Source organism: Corvus hawaiiensis, chromosome 3 (assembly GCF_020740725.1).
Source record: "Corvus hawaiiensis isolate bCorHaw1 chromosome 3, bCorHaw1.pri.cur, whole genome shotgun sequence".
NCBI classification, from domain to species: Eukaryota; Metazoa; Chordata; class Aves; order Passeriformes; family Corvidae; genus Corvus; species Corvus hawaiiensis.
This window is the reverse complement of record NC_063215.1, coordinates 36873407-36895158: the sequence shown is the minus strand read 5'-3', so window position 1 is coordinate 36895158 and position 21752 is coordinate 36873407. Positions and strand designations below refer to the sequence as shown.

Below are 21752 nucleotides of genomic sequence, written 5' to 3'. Positions count from 1 at the left end.
CCTTCCAACCCTAATAATTCTATGATTTTTCACTGTTTCCATTAGTTCCAGAGAACAAATGCATTTATGAAATTTAGATAATACTTGGGACCACATCTGTACTACAAACGTAACACTGAAACACCTTCTGCAAACATCTGAAAACAACATGCTTTGGTGCAAATGCTCCAAATCTGGAAAAATTGGAAACTTGGAAAAATGCTCCCCAGACTTGCTTTTGAGAATATTACTTTCACTGCCCAGCTATGTTCTTAGAGAAAGTTACTAACTTTTGAAGGGAGAAAAAGTGTATGTTTATAAAGCATATGTTTAAAATACCACTCAGGTTTTTTAACAAAAAGAAAAAGTTTGCTTTTGTTTTACTAATTCTTTTTCAGGAAGTTTTGTTTTTTTAAAGGTGGGGAAAAGTTAGAGTAAAAATTAACTTTTATCAAATTTTTGAATTAAAAATTAGCTGGACTATTTGATAGTGTATAGCTGCCTTGTATTTGTTACTGTTCCAAACAAATCTGTGGAGTGGTCCAGCTTTTAATGAAGTCTTACTGCATCGAATACCTGAAGAGATTTTTTTTTTTTTTCTTCTTCTATCGCCGAATACAAGTTTCACATACTTGTACACCAGCATGTGAGCATTTGTTGACAGTGAGCTAACCCTGTAATTGTCTGTGCTTGCTCCACTGCACAGGTTCAAGTGTTTTTAAAGCACTGGAGATATGCTGGAAGTATTCGGCCAGGCTCAGGGGCAGCAGGCGCTGCTCAACTTGTGGCTGAGCTGCCTCTGGGGAAGTGAGTAATACTGTATGTGCCTTCCTGCCTCCGTTTTGCTGTCTTTATCTGGACATACAGATCTGGCAGAGATCAGTAGGTTGGTTTCCATGTTTCTCGTGTGGGGTGTGCAAGCGCGACGTGCTCAGAACTGGGACTCCGAAGTGTGTAACAAGGATCCCTCCAGCAAGAAACCCGCCTCTGACAGCGCTTTGCGGGCAGACCCACATTCCAGTGGAGCCATCAGGAGAAAGTTAAATCGCCACCGAGGCTGCGCTGCAAGCGTGGCTGCGGGGCAAAGGCCCCGTTCCTGGGGGCGTGCTACAGCATTCCGGCGCTGGAGCTCCGGGGCGCCCCAGCCCGTGCTGCTTCCAGCGCCTTCCCACGGCCGATCCCCGCCCGGGGCCCCGTCCGACTCCGCGCAGCGCCTGCAGGAAATTCCCGTTCCCCGTGGCCAAACTCTGCCTCGGCCCGGCGGTTCTGCCGGGGCGGGCAGTCCGAGGGGCGGCTGGTGAGCGCGGGGCGCCCCTCTGGGCAGGGGTGAGGCGCCTCCCGTCTCTCCAGTGCGGGAACGCTGAGCGCTGCCGGGTTCGCCTGGCCGGCAGCCACACAAAGCGTGGCTCTCCCCTCCCTTTGTCTGCGTGGCTTTGTCTCCTCCGTCCCCTCCCCGCTGCGGGCCGGGACTGCCCCCCCCCGCCCCCCCCCCCCCCCCCCCCCCCGCCTGCGGCCGCCGCGGTCCTCCCCCTTCCCCCTTTTTTGTGCCACCTGCGCGCCGTGGGAACGGCCGCTCGCCCAATCCCAATCCCGGTCCGGCCACGGCCGCTCCGCCAACGCCAAGCCCGCACAGGTGCATGCGGGCGGCGCCGGCGAGCGCGCCCTCCGCGCACGGGGCTCGTCCCGCCGCCGCCTGCCGTCGGCAGCGCTTCACGCGGGAGGGAAGGAGGGAGGAACGCAGGGAGGGAGCAGCGCGCGCCGCTCCGCATGGAAGGCAGAGAGCGCGCGCGTGGGGGGAACGGAGGGGAGGGCGGGCGCGCGCGCGCGGGCGGGGCTCGGCGATATAACCCTTGCGAAGCTGCCCGGGAGACCCCGGGTTTTGGGGCTGCGCCAGCGCGCGCGGCGGCGCCTCCTCCTCCTCCTCCTCCTCTTCTCTTCCCTCTCCCCCCGCTCCGCTCCCGCCCGCCCTCCGCCCGCCCCCCCCCGCGCGGAGTGGAAGGGGCCGGGGCTGGTGCCAGCAGCAGCAGCAGCAGCGGCGTGAGCGCTCGAGCGGCCGCCATTTTACGCCAGCTCCAGCAGCAGCACTGCCCGGACACACCGCCGCGGGAGCGCGGAACGGGGGCAGCGCCTCAGCACGCCGAGCCGCGACCCGCGCCCCGAGAGACCCTTCGCACACGGCGGTTCTCCCCCCGCAGACACACACAGGTCAGGGCGGCCGGGCGCCGGCGGGGTGGGAGCGGGCCGGGTGGCAGAGCAGGCTGAGGCGGCGGAGGGCGGGAGGCGCACGCTGGGGCCCTGCAGCGCTGTGGGGCCGGGGCGCTGCGCTATGGGTGGAGGAGCTGCTGGCGCTGCCTTCGTGGCCGCCGCTGTCGAGGCTCGGGGCGGCCGGGCCGGCGCCCGGCCCCGGGGTGGCGGCAGCGGCGGCTGGGGCACCACCCGAGCCGGGCCGGCGCGGGGCGCGTGGCTCCCGCCTTATTGTCCCGCCGGCCCTGCCGCTCCATTCATTGCCCGTGAGGGGCAGGGGGTAAACCGCGTCCTCGGTGCCCGGCATGTGCGCGGGTAGCGGGGCCGCCCGGGTTTGGCGTGGCCGCGGTCACGTCGAGAGGCGGTGGGCGATGGGCAGCGGTGTTTCCTGGCTGGGAAACGGGGCCTTGCATTGTTCCGGACAGGCGTGTGGCCGGGGGGCGGCGGCGGGGCCGGGAGGCACCGCGAGCTCCCGGCTGGGTGGTGAAATCGGGCCCGGGGTGTTGCAACCCCCTCTCCAGCGGGAATAGGGTGAGAGGTGGGGAATGGCCGGGGCTCGGGGCGGGGGGGAGCCGCTCCTCCCGCGGGAGTGTGGCGGGGAGGGGGGGAAGTCGGTCACTGGAGGAAGTTGTAGGACATCTGAACGCGCGGAGCACGTGTTTCCATCAGGCTCATGGCCGCCGCCGCCGTGGGTGGGTGCGGGCTGGGAAGAGCGCTTTGTTCCTCTCGCTTGCCCGGCCGGCACCGAAGTGGAGGCGGGAAGGGATCCCGGCCGCGCCCGGGGCCTGGAGAGGCGGCGTGCGCTGAGGGGCAGCGAGTTTGCAGCGGGCGGTGGAGGCGGCAGCGAGTGTCAGTGACGGTATCGCGGTGCATGTGGCAGGTTTGCTTGTCCTTCCACCCCCGCTGTTGCCTTTTTGCTCCATTTCTAACTTGTTCAGAGCGTCTTAGGGAGTGTGTTAGAGACAGAGAGAGGGGAGGTGAGTCAGTGTCTGTCTGGGTTGTGTAAAACCTGCAGTGAAAGCTACCCCACCCCCCCTAGGCAGTGGTGTTAGGGCTTTCCTTTGTGTTAGTGCTTCTTTTGAGGAATTTCCTGCGTCTTGCAAAACTATTAAAAAAAGTATCAGGGCGGTGATCTGCTATGTTTTATATTTTTTTTTCCATTACTTTCAAAGAACAGAGTAGTGTGTTGCATGTATTGTCACTTGAATTGTTCTACCTGAAGATATATTTAGCTTAATTTTGATGCTTATTGCATTTGAACAGATATCTGGAAACATGGCTACTGAACATGTTAATGGGAATGGTACTGAAGAGCCCATGGATACTTCTGCTGCAGTTACCCATTCTGAGCATTTCCAGACATTGCTTGATGCTGGTTTACCACAGAAAGTTGCTGAAAAACTAGATGAAATTTACGTTGCAGGTAAGATCTAAGACTTGCAAAACCTCACGTAAAATATTTTATTGGATTCTGCTGTCTTTGGGCTAAAATAGCAACTTTTTGTGGTTTCCAAAAGTATGGGAACTGCAGTCTTACCAAAATCTGGATGTTTTACATTCAGTACTTTAATTTGTTGTATTATCTTTCAGAGGAAAGTCCCAGGGTGCTTGGGCTGAGGGGTGGGAAGAAGTATGCAGGTGACCAGAGCAACAGCTGAAATAGGCAACAGATGATTTTTAGGAGGAGCAGGTGATGTGGTCTTTGTGCATTTTTTGCAGTAATTGTAGCTAACCATAAGAATCTAAAGCCTTGGTATGCATCTTCTCATGTAAATTACACTTCCTGACATTGTGTTTGGGCTCATGGCTACAGAAGTTATGGTGTTGGCTTTTTCGTGTGTGGTAATAGCTAGCATCTTTAAGCTTGATTTTTGGATTGTGGTGGTCATTTATAGTGCTGCAGTTTGTGGTCTTCTAAAAGCGTACCAAGGTACCATTGCTAGGCAAGCTAAGTCAGGCTTTGATAGGTTTTGATCTGAATTTCTTCTGAATTCAGCTTCAGGATATTGTAATTAAGCTTGGCCCTTGTAACATCTGGGTTTCACAGAAGTCAAATGAACACATAAATGTAGTAACTTTTATTCTGAATCTTATTTTTTTGGTTTTAGTTAAAGGATTATATACCCTTAAATATTTAACTTCAAAGGAACTAAGTGGTTTTTTAGGCATAGTAACTTACTTTAATCAGTAATTCATTTAGAGGTCACTGGAAGATGTTAAGGATGTTACATTAGGTTTTACAAAGATTACTGCCCAAATATAATTAGTGATTTTTTCTCTTCTCTAGGGCTAGTTGCACATAGTGATCTAGATGAAAGAGCTATTGAAGCTTTAAAGGAATTCAATGAAGAAGGTGCACTGGCAGTGCTTCAACAGTTTAAAGACAGTGATCTCTCACACGTTCAGGTAACATTAAGCAATTTGCAATATAATTGTTGAGGGATAAACTGTTAGTTTTCTGGGAAGAGGTCTGTTTGAGTCTCTTCAGTGATCCATGTGTGATAAGTGAAATGAACACTGTATTTGTTCAAGGTAAAATGAGATTCTGGCTTGTCATATTTTCAGAACTGAAGATTATATCTTTTGCAGAACAAAAGTGCCTTTTTATGTGGAGTCATGAAGACATACAGGCAGAGGGAAAAACAGGGGACCAAGGTAGCAGATTCTAGCAAAGGACCAGATGAGGCAAAAATTAAGGTATGTCTGTGAAAATAAAAGTTACAAGGTGTACCTGTTGTTTGTTTTTCCGAGTTGTTGTGATAGTTACCTTGATTGTTTTGGAACTGTGCTTTTCTTAAAAAGGTTATTACAGATTATTTGTCATTGTTGAAAGCTGTCGCTTGCAATTTTGTCTTGCACTTTTTCCTTTTCAAGTAGAAAGTTAATACATTAATTGCTGGAACTGAACATACAAAAGTGAAAAAGATTTCACAGTTTGCTGTATGTCTTACTGAGACAGTTACTCTATTTCACAATTAAAAGTTTGTGCTTGTTAGCATAGTTACTCGAGTTCAAAATGCCTAAGTTCAGCTACTGCTGGTTGGTTTTTTGTGTTCTGGTTTCTTTGGTTGTTGTTTCCACTCTGCCCCCTTAGTTCAGATGTAGAGCAACTCCACAATAGGGAGGAGATACCACGTGTCTGAAAAAACAGATTGTAATGGATTTAGGATTTAGCCCGCTTCTTATGACATAATCATTGTGCTCATAAACTGTATCCCAAACTGTTTTAATAAGGGATAAATTTTTTTTTTGACCATGTCTGCTGCTAGCAAGAGGCTCCTTTCTCAAGAGTTAGGCAAATAATGATTTATATTAAAATACTGTGATTAGCAACTTCACCAAAGCTTAAGGGAAGGAAAACCATCTAAGTATGTTGTTTAGGTGATGTCGTAAAAAAACCCCAGAGAATCTTTCTTCTTTGATACTTCATGTATAAAGTATAAAATGATCATTACAAATAACTATGTACCCTGTAAAATTAGAAAATCTTTTTTTCTGTTGACTTGGAGGCTGGGATGCCATTAATTATAAGCTAAAAAAAAAACTGGTACAGTGTTTGTCACTGTCACATGAAACAATAATATTATGAGGACTTGGTTAATAACTTCAAGTAGCACAGCTTTTACTGCTGATGGCTATAGCATTTAAAATAACTGCAATTTTATAGTTGTGAAATTGCTAATTCTTGACTATAGTTGGTTGTTTAATATGCAATTTCTTTGTGTGTAGAGTTGATTTGTCTTTGTACAAAATTATTAAGAAAGACTTAATTTCAGAGGAGTTTCTCATATATTTGCATACTGAATTTCATCTAACATTTTAAATTGGTAGTATGTCTATAACTATATCTGACTGTATCTATAACTACATGCAGTGGTTGTAGTGAGGGATAGTTGTAGTTGTCCTGGGATCCTGTATAAGCCCACAAGGAATTTGAAGGGAGGGATGATAAGAGAAAGGAAGCAGTACTGCCACTTTATTAGTTGGATACCTGAGGCAGACTGTGTTCCAGGGGTGTAAGCACTTAAACATGTGTTCTTTAACTTCACACTTATGAGTAATCTCATTAAGTGCAGGGAACTCTTGTGCATAAATGTCTGCAGGATTGGACATGCCAAAACAAGAAGTGGCTCAGACTAAGATCTTCCTAATTAAAGGGAAGCTCACTATTCTATTACTTGCCTTTTTTTTTTTTTTTTTTTTAATGAAAATGAAGGAATTGGCAAAACTGGATGTGAATCTCTAATATTCTAGCAATGTTTCTTTACTTGATAGTTCTGTTAATTGTTTTGCAAGTTTCTTGTTGAAATACTAGCAGTAGGTTTGTTTGTGGGAGCTTTAAAGCAGTAGTTTAAAAGGAATTAGAGGCATGTCTGTCTGTGAACAAAGTGCAGCTAAACTTGCTCAGTTTGTATGTGATTTTAAAAATTTAAGTTTCTTACTTGAAGGCACTGTTGGAGAGAACCGGCTATACTCTTGATGTGACTACTGGACAGAGGAAGTATGGTGGACCTCCTCCAGAGTCTGTGTATTCAGGACAACAACCTTCTGTTGGTACAGAGGTAAGAAGGAGGAGATGTTTATGCAGATGTAGACTTATTCATTGGAAATACTTTTTATAAATGGTGCTTTGTATGTCTGTTGTAGATATTTGTGGGCAAGATTCCAAGAGACTTGTTTGAAGATGAACTTGTTCCATTATTTGAGAAGGCTGGACCTATATGGGATCTCCGCTTAATGATGGATCCACTAACTGGTCTAAACAGAGGATATGCTTTTGTCACTTTTTGTACTAAAGAGGCAGCTCAGGAAGCTGTTAAACTGGTAAGTTTTCTTGGATTTTTTTTTTTTTTTGACAAAGAACACTCTAGCTTAGAAGCAGTAGTCCTGGTCCTATTGCTTAAGTGGTTAAGGTGAAACTGCCATTGTTAGATTACTTCAAAATGTTCACTAGGTGTTGAATTTATTTCTGCATTGCATATAAATTTTTACTGACTGCTTTAGGGACAGGGGAAAAAAAACACCTGATGGACTGCTGTTTGGTCCAGTTAGATGAGCCTTTATTATGAACCAAAGTTGTATTGGCAGTAGTGACTTCTGAGCTGTCTGCATCTGGATGAGTTCTGGAGAGCAGTGGTGTTGGGGTTGCTGTGGTACAAGGGCAGTGCTGGTCAAGGTTCTGTGCCTCCTGATGTGCTTCTGCACCAGCAGGGGGCCCATGCTGGAAAAGTGCTTCAAAGTCACAGAATTTCCTAAGATACTTCAGATGGAGAGAAAATGTCTCTTGGGCATTGAAGATCTGTTCTATTTGCTGCAACGGACAGGAAAACATCATAAATCCTGCCAGTTTAAGGAGCATTTCCTCTGTTTTACACAGAGGTAGGAAATAGTTTGATGTGGGATACTCCTAGTAAGTTTTTCAGGTTTTATGCGTGAAGTACCCATCACTAGAAAAGAGGATGGGGAGAAACGCTACCCTAAAGGCACAGCGCCTTTATTTTCCTGGCTAAGTTAAATTTGAATTTTTTGAGCTGGTTACTGCTACACTGATATGGCCAAGGTAGTACTCTGGAGAGTGCTAACCATATGCATTCTGAAGTGTACTGATACTGTATCGCTATACTAGGGTTAACCTACCTTGTTTTGTAGTGAGGTATAGGTTAAACTTAAGGTTTTTTATATTGACATGTAAGGCAGTTGGTAGAGACAAATCAAGCTGAAAATGGCAATTTGTTTTGAGAAAGTACACGAATGTCTGCAAAAGTAGAAGTACAAAACCAATCTGGTGTATGCTGTTTAGCTTTTTAGGTAAGAACAGTTGGTTGCTCCAGTGTGTAGTCAGATATGCTGAGGATAACGCTGCTGTTCTCTTTGTACTTTCATTGTCAACCTAGCTGTTGAGAGAGTGTGTGAACTCTTATGAGTTAAGCTCAAGCGTTAACTCTTAAAACTTAGCAAAAAGGTGAATCAAATCATATAAGTTCTCAGAGGTACCTAGTAAATGAATAAAACAATTTTTCTTCATTTAACTGGATTTTGCTTAAAGGCAGCATGCTCTGAAAAGTCATTCAAGTCATGTTTTCCGGAAAGTAACATCAGATCCTAGCCTCCGTCTTCCACTGAATGATAAAGCAAAGGAGCTATTTGGTGTCCCTTTATGTCTGATCTTTGATACTCAGGAAAGAAGCACGCTGTGTTCTGTTTGTCAGTTAAATAGCCACTGAGGGTAATAGCTGAAAAGTGTTGCAGTTGATGGGGCAGTCTCTCAACCTTTATGCTAAACTCTTTGAAATTAGAGTTAGTTTTAAATTGGGTCCTGTGGCATGCCATGCCTCAGTTTTTTTGGAGTGGTTCCAACCATAGTTGACTGGCTAGTTTGGTGTATAAGTTTCCCAAGTTATCTACAAGTGGTTTGCAGGAGTATTAGCAATTTGTGCCTGTTGAGCTCAGTTGAAAATTGTAGGTCTATAACTTGTATTAGTTACACATGCATGGGAGAGACTGCTGAAAGACCTCTTCAACACACTGAGCACTTGGTCCTAGCCATTTTCATAACCTATTATTTTAACAGGTGGTGTTCTTTTTGATACTATCTGTAATCTTTTCATGTGTATACAACTTCCCAGCTTTCTGGACTCTTTAGAATAATGGTTCTTTTGTTATTTCCCATCCTTTTCCAAGAGGCTTTTATTTTTTCAGGACAGTATAGAAAAAAAGAGATTAAAAGTCTCTGCATTGCCTATAGGCTTTTGAGTAATAAGAGACAGCTATGTTTTTGTCAGTACCCAAACTACAGCAGAGAGTAAACTGACCTGTCTTCAGGCTCTTGGAGTTGGTGTAAGATATTTTGCATACAACATGTGTTTGTGTGGCTGCTGTATGTATCTCCACAGTCTATGTAACAACTTAATGTAAAGCTCAACTAAAATTTTGGGATACGCTTAGTGTTGACTTACTTTGTTTGTTAACAAGAAGAAGTCTTGCGGTTTAAAAGGTAGAAGTCTTGATTTTGTTTATGTATATGCATTTTTAAGCCACTTAAAATTAATTACTGTTCATATCTGTAATTCTTCTCAGTATCAGGCCATAGTATCACTCCATTTTTGTCTTAAGCATAGCCAGAACTGTTTCAAACACATTTTAGGGAATTCTCTCCTTTTTTTATGACCAGTACTTAATTCAGTGTGGTTAACCCTTGCTGGTTAAGTAGAAATGGCAACCCAGATGTTCACACAAGCATTCACTATCAAAGTATGATTTTTTTCATACTTTCAGTATTTTTTCCCCTGGTAACATGTTTACTTTGCTTTATACTGTTTAGGAATTAAAACTTCAGTTGTATTCTTTTGCACACATGTTCAATTCTCCTTCCTATTTCATAAGAAGTTGCTAGAGTTAAGTTTTTCAAAATATTTCTATGTGAATAAGGTCACTGTAGATATGTACAGAATACATATTTTTGAGACGAAGCTTGTAGGAAAACATACTATTGAAGCATTCAGCGTATTTTTGACTAGAGCAGGTGTAAGCTTGATCAAGTAGGAGTACCGGTGAGTTACTCAGATATGCCCCTTAAGCAGTGTGCCAACTATGCACAGAGTTACAGCTTGCCATTTGCTCCTGGAAATAAACTAAAATTGGTGGTGAAAATTTAAGTTAGTAAAGTGACAAGACAGACCTTCTGCATACTTTGACTTGTTAGTGACTAAGTTCTTACAGAAGTCAGCAAGAAAAAATAAACTATTACGTTGTCTAGAGGGTGGCAATATCTCTGCTACTGACTTTGGACACTGATTCCATGGTGACAGGAGGGGGAAGCAGTGTGCTGACACAGTTAATTTGGTAGCCTGACTGTTTTGGCACTTCACCCAGATCATGATCTGAGCCTTTTATGTCTAATCTAAGTTTGCAGATGGTATGCAAACTTTTTACCTAAAAATCACCAACTTGATGTTCAAGAACACCTGACTGAAGACTGTTTTCTCTGTGTTAAGGGAAACACGCAGTGAAAAATAGCAGTTAATACATTGTAAGATGAAAAAACTACTAGAAACCACTGTCAGTGGAACTGCAATATCATAGCACATATTAATTTTACTTTGTTAATTTTACTCTCATACAACATACTGCGTTGTATGAGAGGTTCTTTTGGGATTAGATGTGTAGCCAAACGTTGGTGTTGGACTTTAGCAGGAACAGTTGGATAATACTTTTTATTATCCATATAGAATAGAATATTTCATTTGGAAGGGACCTGCAGCCATCACCTGGTCCATCTGCCTGACCACTTCATGGCTGACCAAAATTGTTGCTGTCATCTTGATCATCAAGGGCATTGTCCAGATGCCTCTCTTAGGCACTGACAGCTTTGGGACATTGACCGCCTCTTTAGGAAGCCTGTTCCAGTGTTTGACCACCCTCTCAGTAAAAAAAGTTTCCTAATGTAAGGAAATGTTTCCTAGTGTACAGTTCAGTTAATAAAGAATCACTTTCACAGACTAATAAACTGTCAGCTTCTTTAAAAGTGTTTATTTAAAAGATTTTCTTTTTAGCTACTATAATCTGTCTCTTCATTAATGTATATGTCTATTAGCGATGATAATATATAGACCGTTTTCTATGCAGCTACTGCAGCTCCTACTGCGGTTTACTAATTTAAAATCAACTGTTCCTCTGCCACATGGGCAACAGATACGGAGATAGAAGTCTTTTGTTGTCGTCTATGATTTGAGATGTAATTTGTTGGGAAGATGTCACTCCAGGTCCTTTTCACATGTACAGTTAACCTTTTGGCTCACTTTTGGTGCGGTTACCTAGCTTAGAAAATTTTCGATGATGGAGTTTTTGTTTGCCCAAGATAAATATAAATAAACATCATCTCCTGGATTTTGTTGCACAAAAAGCATGCTGGAGTGGAGGATAACTTGCTTATGTAGTAAGATTTACCACCAAGCACAAAATAAATCACAGAATATATAGCTAGATGAATTTTAAAAATCTGTCCTGCTACTTGGTAATAAGATGTTGAATTTTCTTAGCTGAAGGACTGTCTGTTGCAAGGCTTCCAGTTGGAAATGGGTTGATGTACCAGCAGTTTACCTCCCTGCTGCTTATTTAGATGATGCATGTCTGTGTCTGCATGTTTTGTCAACAGATGTCTACAGTAGTACTTCTTTTTTCCTCCTTAAACTGCCAACTTGTTCATGGTATCTTCTAAATGTTACTGGAGGAGCATTTGAACAGAAGTCTTACAATCCTTTCAAGTCAATAGAAAGTTGTTCTTGCTGTTGCCTCTCTTTACATGTGTGTAATCTTCATGCTTTGGAAAGTATTTGCCAATTGCTCTTGCACATTTTGTGGAGAAGACCTGATCATGACTCTCTTTCTTTTGTTAGCTGTAGAATTTCAGAAGGGAATCTGGTGTTAATTGCAACTCATGTCTTGTATTACACACAAATCAAGAATTTATAGATAAAGCCTATAGAGGAACTTGTGGGTTTTTTTCTGCACGATTGTGAAGGGAGAAGCCTTGACCTTGATGACTTGGTTCTGTATGAAAAAGTCTCTAAAGAAAAAAAAGTATTGAGAGGCTTGAACAAGAAGGGAAGAATAATTGTTGGCTGAAATTTTGTAAGGAGATACCTTAGAAAACATGGATATACTTCAGAGTAGGTGAATATGCATCATAAAAATGTGTTAAGCTGCAAAAATGTAATGTATTGCCCTATGCTGGGTTTTCCAAAGTTAAGTATTTGGTATGCTGCTGTTGAAGGAGAGCGAAAATTGTTTGTAACTGATGATTGTCCAATAATTTTTTTCTTGCAGTACAACAACCATGAAATTCGTTCTGGAAAACACATTGGTGTATGCATCTCTGTTGCCAATAATAGGCTTTTTGTTGGCTCTATTCCTAAGAGTAAAACCAAGGAGCAAATTGTTGAAGAATTCAGCAAAGTAACAGGTGAGCTAGTAACTAGGTTTTGTAGAGCTGGAAAGTGTCAAACATGGTGAGCTCTCTTCACCACCTTTTGGCTTGTAGCTGAATGATGATGAAACCAAACCAAGACCACTCGGCGTTTATCTCAACTTTATGTGTTGGGGTTTGTTTGGGTTTTTCAAAACTTTTGTTTGCTAAGGGCTGAGATATTTGTAATTAGACTACATGGGTGGTTCCAAGTTCTACCTGTAGAAAAAGTGTGTAATGTTTAAAAAAGCTGTTCAAAGAAATTTGAATTAAAAGTTTAATAATTTCAGTACTAATGGATGTTTTAAAACTTCTCAAGGCAAAACTGAAGCAAGTTGAAGAATGTAACTGGTTCTGTGCTTTAGAATTCTTAAAATTTAAGGATCTCTTTTTGATAACATATGAACTTGCAAAGGTAATGGTTGATGACTTTCTCTGTTACTGAATGATAGACTTCAGGTTCTTTGGAGCAATAAACTTTTTAGGTATTGAAGTCATGCAACTTTTATCTCTTGTTTTAGACATGCATGGAAAAAACACACACTGATAAGTGTTGCAACTTAGGGGTTTAAGAGGAGAATTGACAAAGCAAAACTTCTGGCTGCCCCCAACTCTCCTCCATTCAGTTAGAGAAAGGGTGTTCTTCCACAGCTACAAAGACAACCCACACTTCAGAAATCAAATCAATGGACTGAAAGCATAACAAATAAATATTTTATTTCATTTCAGAGGGTCTTACAGATGTCATATTGTATCATCAGCCTGATGACAAGAAGAAGAACCGGGGTTTCTGCTTTCTTGAATATGAAGATCACAAAACTGCTGCTCAGGCCAGACGTAGGTTAATGAGCGGCAAAGTGAAAGTCTGGGGAAATGTTGTTACAGTGGAATGGGCTGACCCTATAGAAGATCCAGATCCTGAAGTCATGGCAAAGGTAATAAAGCTGTAAGGGGACCATAGTACATTTAAAGTGCTGCGTTCCAAATTAGGTATTTCCTGGCATTAGCCTAAGATTAACAACCTTCGGCCTTCTTGACAGAAATATTGTAGGTGAGATAATAAAAAATGAATATACTCTAGAAATTAACGTGGATTTAAAAAGTCTATATGGCCTTTCATTATTTTGTGTTCCCAAGGCTGAATAGTGAATGTAATTCTTGCCAAAATGACACATAGGATGATGTAGTTAATTTTTTACCTGGAAGTGATGGTGGTGACTCCTAGAGTTAAAATGATTTTGTACCCTAGTATTTGGAAGGGCAGAAATCGAGATATCATCGCAGAACAAACCTTAATTCTTTTTAAACCTGGAATTGGATCACTTCAGCATTAGAACATGTCGGTGTTCAAATGTATTTTCAAAGTTGCCATTAGCAGTTAATTCTGAGAAGTTAGGCAATTAGCTTGTATTTGGAACTCTGTAGGTGTTTTTAGTTTGGGTGAGTTAATTCCTTTAAATACCTAGACTGGCGATATTTTGGACTTTGAATATTGAGGTGAAACTGAAGTCTGGACTGTAAACATTTTGAAGTATGTTGTAGCAGTTGTTTTATGTATGTGCGTGGTATCTTGCCAGAAACAAACTACCTGATTTTTTTTTCCCCATCAGATATTGCCCAACTTTGTCTTTTTCAGTTGTGTTGTGTAGCTGAGTTGTTTAATGGAAACTAGCTAGCCCATATCCTTATCTCTTTCTCTTTGCTTGCTTTTCGTCTGTGCTTTTACTCTCATCTGAGACACGTCACTTGCTGGAGTCCTACTTTGATGGACCTAGTAAGATAGCTTGGCTGGGATCTCCTCTTTGGTGAGCCATAAGGGAAAAGGGTTGGGGTGGGGGCTCATTTTAGGGAAAAAGCTGCTTTTGTAATACAGGTATTACAGAAGCTTTTGGACTATCGTGTCTGCAGACTTTATTTTTCTTGCCCAGCATGATAGACTGTCAGCAGCGGGGAAAGAGTCTTGCAGGTCAAATTTGTGGAAGGTGGCACTTCCTAAATATGGCAGCCTGTATGTTCAGTTTCTTGGCTCAAAAGAGAAGAGACGTAATCCACCAAACTGTTGAAATAATGAGCAGGAATTTCTGCTGATAGAATAGATGGAAAGGGAATGACAGGGGACATAATCAAGCATTTCTCCTAAGTAAGTTTACAGATGTACAGAGTGAAAAGCTAAAGAAATGAAAGCTTGATTGTGGTTTGCCCTATTTATTGTACAGTTTTTTGAATGTGTTAATACCTTGTATTGTTTTGTATTTGAAATGGGACATGAAAAGAGAAGAAACATGGAAATGAAAGGAAGAAATGTAAAAAACATGGAGAAAATCAACTTGCATACTTTGTGCCCCATGCCAAAGATAGGACATGGAGCTTGGGTTGAAGATGTATGGAAAAGCAAGGCTCTATGAATAAGAATACTGAGAAAGTAGGGAACATCGGGCTTGTGTCTGAAGACAGAAACTGAGGTGATCATTGGTGTCTGACCTTCCTCACTGGCTGTGTCCCTTAGTTTATTCTTGCAACAAGGAAAGTCTCCACTCCAGTCTTTCTTGGCCACCTGCTGTACTTGTGGGGAAACGGACTTTACCTGGCACTTTTCTAAGTGTAAGGTTTACTTTCTGTTATTACTGTCTTTCCCCTAAGAGAAAGAGCAGCGGAGCTGCTGTTGCAGTCAGTAATCTCCTGGTTGTGAGCTGCAGGTTGGTGTCATTGCTTCTTACTACTGTCAATCCAGAGCAAAGGGAAAGCTATTGACCCGTGTCATCCTGCACATTGCTATGGAAGAAGGCTCTGGAGGAAACTGTGACTAGGAAGAGTAGGTTGTTTTTATCAGAATAATCATCTGATCATCAGTTTTCTTGTCAAAATTGCTAGAAGAGCAAGTCCGTAAGAGCAAGCTGTAAGGAATACAAATTCACATATGTAGTCAGAAGGTGAACAGTGTTCCAAATCTTGCAGAAGCGGCGTGTCATTTCATCGTTACACGGACACCTACTAATTTAAATTTCTGAAATGTCTGTGCGAGTCTTTTTTCCTTTGTCCTTCTGATAAAATGTTGTGGAGAGTCCCCGTATGGGTAAATACTTATCATTTAAATGGGCTGTTACCTTAAATATGAAGTAGCTTAAGCATGATGAGGGATGAAGCTAGATTCTCAAGCTAGGTGTATGTGCTACAGGAGATTAGTGCTTGTACTAACATATCAGAGTATAATTGGTTAAGGTATTGACTTCTGGTTCAAGGTGAACTTCTTACCAATTTCACAAGCAGCTGTGTTGATAGTTTAATTTCTCCTAAGTGTCATTTTGTTTCCTCTTTCACCTGTAGTCTAGCTAAATTTATTAATGTTTTACTTGATTTCTGTAGGATGGCTGAGGCTGCAGAGGACGTTCTGGAGTGGCAGGTTAAGCAGCTAAATAAAGTCTTATGCTTGTGGCTGTCTGGCAGATTACAGGACAAGAGACAGGGCTAGTAACCCTTGGAGAATGTGGCCTGAAGTGTTTGTGCTGTAGGTAAGAGGAGGAAAAGGAGCAGATCCCAGAAGTTTTGGGAGTCTAATCTTAAACAGTTTTTTAAATGTGAGTTCTGCCTTTAAAACAAAATGCTGGTGCTGGGTATATTGCTTGTTAGGAGTATTCATGGATTCTTGGGGTAATAATCTGTGAGCTTTAATGAAGAGGACTTTTTTTTCCTTCCCTCCTTTTGTAGCTAGTTTAAGTGAAGTAAAAATGGGTTCATCTTCTCTCAACCTATGCTTTAACCTGCTTAATAGCTTTTACATCATCTGACTCATAACATGAGCAAAGGTGGTAAAAAATTTCAGCTGTTAGAGATTAATGGATTTGTCTGCAGTGCGAAAATTTAAATTAGTTGCTTTTTTATTTCTTTAAAAACACTATGTTAGTTCATCTTGTTAAAAATAGTGGTTGTTCTGTCTAGTTTTTTCAGTCATCATGGATTTATTAGGCTACTTAGGTTCCTTGTGAGGTTCTAGTTTTCATCCTTTTCTAAAGAACAAGAATATGGAATGTTTGTTTAAAACTTACTGGTTTCAGACCCATTGATTACATCACAAAACTTCCTGTAATTCATTTCCATGGAATAAGGTCAAGGTAGCAGTTAGGGTATTTTACTAAAAATGGTTATTCCATATGGGTTACAATAAATAAAGGTTGCTCTTACCATCAAGACATGTAGGAGAAGCTTAATACATAATAGGAAACAGCTTTCCTTGTGGAGTTGGCTATGGCTTATGATCTCCTGAGAATCAGCAGGAGTAACTATTGCCAAAGTCTAGAATTGGTACACTGGGTTAGATTTACAGTCTGTAGTATCCCTTCTTCCAAATTCTGCATCCCATCCTAGTTCAGCTAGTGAGTGAGACAGATTTATGGAAGTCTGTCCTGTTTTTTTTTTTTTTAACTTAATTACATAGCAGTTCTTTGAAAAAGGGTGTCTTGAGTTTATTGAATTCCTGTATGTGGTGGGAGTAGAGTACAGCTCTGCTTCAGAAATGGAAGCATACTTTCCTTGGTCCTTTCACACCTTGTGTTATTTGTGTTGACCTTCAGGGTCGAGAGTCAGTGCTGCCATGTGCAGTGTTCACTTGATGTCATCAGCTAATTTGAAACCGGTAGGAGCAGAGGGGTATAAGCAGAAGCGGCAGGTCTTGCAGCTGACTGGCAGCTGCTTTGTAGGCAGGTAAGACTGTGAGCATTCCTTGGCAGTAGGAGGTGATTAAACTGTCAGAGCATGATGCCAGCATGTGGAAGGAGCTCTTCTCAACAAGTTGAAGAGTCTTGTAAATTGTGAGAACACATGGATGACATCAGGTAAACATGCTCATGTCCAGTCACTGAGTGCAGCCTCAGCATGGACACAAGGATGAATCTTTCAATACTGTTGAGTCACTAATAGGTGATTGCTGGTTTCCAGTGTATGTTGTCTGCTGTGTTAAATAAGGGTTTAGTTTAAGCCTTTGTCAGACTGCTCTAAATTTTCCTTTATCCTATGCAGTTGGTGATTGATGAAACTCTATATTGATGATTTAGCCATGTCAGGCAGTTAATAGGGCATATATCAACAGTTGGATGATTACCTGCCTTTCTGATTTTAGAAGCTGCGAAAGAGTCTTTGTGTAGCTTAGGAGCCGTATTGCGTGCTTTAGCAAGCCCCAGGGGAGGGAATAAACTTCCAGAGTTGCTTGGAGGTGACTCTTCCTCAAGGGAATAGCACAGTTTGACTTTTGATAAAGTTGAAGGGTGACTGGCCAGTGTCAGCCTTAGTATCCTCCTCTGTCTGCACTTCTGTCTTTTAGCTTCAGGTCACTGAGTGCCCCTCAGGGAAGCACAGTCCTGACATTAGGTGTTTGGTGTAGCTATAATGTAGGAACCACAAGTTAAGCAGCTTGAAAGCTGCAGGCCTGTCATCTCTGACCTAGATATTCCAGTGATGACTGTTCTGCAAATAACTGAGCAAAAACCTGTCTAAACAATTAAATGTTTTGATAAGTTAATTGTTTTGTGTGTAACCAATTCTGGTTACCTTCTTTCAAGTTTGATGGTGTTCTGGGTTGAAGATTACTGCTGCTAGGATCCTTTTAAACACTAACACAAATTGGATGGACTTTTAGGATGCTAATACCTACGTAATTATGTTTGATAACAGATTGAAAATTTCTGTCAGGGAATTTTGGCGCTAACTCATGCTGTATGACTATTTAAATGTACATATTCATATACATGTATATAAAATGCTGTGCAGAAAATGTAATGATGTTTTCAGTACTGCCAATAGCAGTAACTTGCAAAGCTTCATTTTTTTTCATTTTCTAATTTTGAAATTAGATCATACTCCTAAGTTCTTTTTTTTAATCCCCCTTAGGTGAAAGTTTTGTTTGTACGCAATCTTGCCAATACTGTAACAGAGGAGATTCTAGAAAAGGCCTTCAGTCAATTTGGAAAGCTAGAACGAGTGAAGAAGCTAAAAGACTATGCTTTCATTCATTTTGATGAACGGGATGGTGCTGTAAAGGTAAGTGAAGAGGACTGTAACTGTGTGTGTGTGTTGTAAGTAGTGTTGTTAGAAGCTGTATGCCTCTTCTAACTTGAGAAAAAGCTTTGTCTGGAGAAATGGTAACACATTATCACTGATGACTTTGTCCTCTCTGGGTGTCTCCTAGGATGATGCAATTCTAGCTTGAAAAGTGGATCTTAAATACACCTATCCTAAGTAATTCTTCTGATGAGCTTTTAAGATAATCATGTTGTTACCATTTGAAACTCAACTGCCAGAAGTTGAATGACTCTTCTCACCAAATTATTGGTAGAAATCTAAAGCAGTTTCTCTAGGGCAGGTGATAAAATCTTAGGTAATGTTTTTATTTATTTTTCCAGGAATAAACACTTTGTTTTGTTTTGGTTTGTTTTTTTTGTTTGGTTTTTTTTTTTTTTTTTGGTTTGGTTTGGTTTGGTTTGTTTTGAGGGGTGCTGGACAATTTAGTAATTGTCATTCCTGGATTTTGCTAGCCCAGTCTTGATGTCATCTCTTGTTAGAAAGGGAAAGTGTAATTCCCCTCTTGCCTGTAGTGTATCCATTTTTTTTTATGTTCTGTGGGCGGATGCAGGATACAGGGGGATTCAGTTTTTCTTACATATCCATATGCCTTAAAGCAGATGCTTGGGAAGATGATGGAAAGAGTCTTAGTAAGATATATATCCTGTCAAGATTTAGCTATGTAGAGTCCCTAAAAGTGGTAGAACCTTTAGGATTCCTCTGCTCAAAATTAACTTGTAGCAATAACTGTGGGCCATGGGAATTGTACATGGAAGGGAGGGTAGGAGAGGAGTTGATGGTTTGCTGTTTGTTTTGCATTTGTTGTGAGGAGAGGGTTGGGGGGGAGGAGGTGTGGATTTGGCGGGGAGCTGGAGGTTTTTGTGTTTTGTTTATTTGCTTTTTCCTTGTGATCAGAATGACTCTTTTAATTTTTGGCTTCTGGTTGAAAAAGGAAGTGATATTTATTACAAGTAAAATGAACGAATAGAAGAATTTATTGAGCTCTAGCTTTAGTACTATTTGCATGTGTGCTGACATTAGGAATTTATTCATGGGTTACAAAATGTGCACTTCAGAGGACAGTTCTGTCACTTCATTAATTGTAGCAGCTTGCAAAGACTGAAGCCTGTTTCCAGTTTTGAGGGGAAGATTTCTAAACTGATAAACGAAGTCCTGGGTTTGAGAGCCAAGTTCAGAAGAAATGCATAACTGGAACCCATGATGCTATGCTGTCTGGTTGTTTAAATTTTTGATTTTTAGCTTTATATTGTTATTTTAGCTCTGGATAACAAATTGAAAAATGCATATTCTAAAAGAATAAAATTAATAACTTCAGATACGCTTGGAAGTATATTTAAAGTCTGGTTAATTTCTTCAGGCAATGGAAGAAATGAATGGCAAAGATTTAGAGGGAGAAAACATTGAAATTGTTTTTGCTAAGCCACCAGATCAAAAAAGGAAAGAACGGAAAGCTCAGAGACAAGCGGCTAAAAATCAGATGTAAGTGTAAATGCATGTAGTTATGTTGTATTACTTCTGAAAGATGTGTACACTCCTACCAAATTAGAACATCTGGGTATTTTAGTAGATAAACTGTAGTGTGTACAGGTTTTCTGGCTTCTCTGAAAAATGTTGGATTCATTTTTATTTGCACAAAAAATCTAATAGTGGTGTTTAGTGATAATTCAGGTACTGTCTTGCTCTGCTTATTTAGTGTGAGAGCACTGGAGGAACTGTCTGAAGGTCATAAAACACACATACTTCTCACCTTTTATTCTAAATTTCCCTGTACTTCTGCAGTGATGTTATGTGGATGAACATAGCATCGTGTGTGTGCTCCTCTCAGCAGGCTTTAGTAGTATTGCTACAGCACCCCCTGATTAGTAAAGTATCCACTGAAAGGAGGATCCTGATACTCTTTCTTGCCAGTTCCAGAAGATACATCTGCCCAAGAAGCTTATAAACTCATACTGATAGAGATCTTGTGCTAGTAAATGCTGAATACAGTTTATAAAAAATAAAGACAAACAGTTTCTTGCTGGTGTGTTCTGCTTAATGTTCTCATGTGTTTTTCTTCTTGGATATCTTTCTGCTTTCTTATTCCCTCCCCCACCTTACTTCTAAAAATAACTTGGAAGTGCTGTTGTGCAGCATCCAAGAAGATGGAATAGTGAGGTTGCGAGATTAATAGAGATCTCCACATGGTGACCTACTGTACACATGGAATTGGTTAAGTTTGTCCTGCTTATAATTCTCATAACTTTATTTGCCCTTTTTTTCTTCCATGGTCATCTGGTGTTACTGTAAGAAGTGAATTTCTTCTTTTTTCTTTAGCTTCTATTCTGTGCCAGGCATGCCTTTTCTGTTCTGCTTAAATCTTTTGCTGATACAGCTGTAGTTCTTGTTGTGTATTCTGCATCTTGGCAATGCCACCATAAATACCTGTTCATTTAATTAAAATACAAAAGGCTATTGAAAGTGACACAGTTTCCCTCTCAACATGGCAGTTGTTGGCATGGTTGTGTTGTCTCTGATTGGAGATAGGCTTTCTCTCGTTGAATTTGAGTAATCCCAAAAAACCATTCTCACTGCAGTATACAAACAGATCTGCTAGCTCACTATTCAAAATCTAATAATGGCCTGTCTCCAGTGATGAAAAGGAAGATTTTTTAAAATGCACTTGATTGGTTTTAATGCTGTGTGATTCCTGCTTCCCCCCCAGCTCTCCTGCATATTATCTTATACCCAGTTTTATTACTCTAGGATAGTATGTATGTATGTATTTGTAACACTGGAAGTCTTCTGTCACATGTCACCTCTAATATTAATGTGCTGTATATTATCTGCATCCCTGCTGCTTTTATTGTTTAAGATGTGCATGTCTCATTTGTGGAGGTAGGTACAGTAGGACTGCCTCTCTTACTCCTCTAGGCAGAGGTATGGTGCTGCCACTTGTGCAGTAGTTCTTTCATTTGGGAATTCTCTGTGGTCCTTTGTTCTTCTGAGCTGTTAAGGCAGTAGGAAAGCAGCAAGCTTGATTAACTCCAGGCATTTTCTGGTTTTGAATATACTGTTCATCAGTGAGTTGAAAGGGTTTTTAATATTCCTAGGATTCCAAAAGATGTGGCAATAGAGGGGATATGTGTGTTATTAAGTCTCTGTCCTAGTTATTTGACAAGTTTAGAGTGACATCTTAAGATCTTGGAGATAATTAGCAGTTTGTACTACATTTACAGTGGCAAAAAAACCCCTTTACTTTTCTGGATACTCCACATAACTACAGATTCAATTTGATTTGTACATTAATATAGTTAGTAATCTTACCTGCTTGCCTACAGGTGACTATTCAATCAGTAAGAAGCATTTTACATCATGTCTACTATTTGAAACCCCTCGTGGCTGTCAGAAGTAGAATTCTTAATATGTATAAATTCCTTTGCTTTTCAACACATTGTGTACTATTAGCCATGTAAAACTCTACGTGAGGAGAAAATCCTGAATAAAAGCACAGAGT

The 21752-nt window shown here is 41.4% G+C and overlaps 1 protein-coding gene across 5 annotated transcripts in view; it reads left to right on the top strand.

Moving 5' to 3' along the window:
* Positions 1–1966: 1966 nt before the first annotated feature.
* The window catches only part of LOC125322974 (synaptotagmin binding cytoplasmic RNA interacting protein), a 26119-nt gene continuing 6333 nt past the window's right edge, over positions 1967–21752 (top strand). For 4 of the 5 annotated variants that reach the window (XM_048297458.1, XM_048297457.1, XM_048297456.1 and 1 more), the window contains exons 1-10: positions 2102–2184; positions 3487–3646; positions 4511–4629; positions 4813–4920; positions 6672–6785; positions 6871–7047; positions 12049–12184; positions 12917–13122; positions 18068–18217; positions 19617–19738. In XM_048297458.1, coding sequence (XP_048153415.1) covers positions 3499–3646; positions 4511–4629; positions 4813–4920; positions 6672–6785; positions 6871–7047; positions 12049–12184; positions 12917–13122; positions 18068–18217; positions 19617–19738 — 1280 coding nt within the window. In that variant the 5' untranslated portion in view covers positions 2102–2184; positions 3487–3498. Of the gene's footprint in view, positions 2185–3486; positions 3647–4510; positions 4630–4812; positions 4921–6671; positions 6786–6870; positions 7048–12048; positions 12185–12916; positions 13123–18067; positions 18218–19616; positions 19739–21752 lie in introns of all 5 variants that reach the window. The other variant, XM_048297459.1, reaches the window with a different exon arrangement.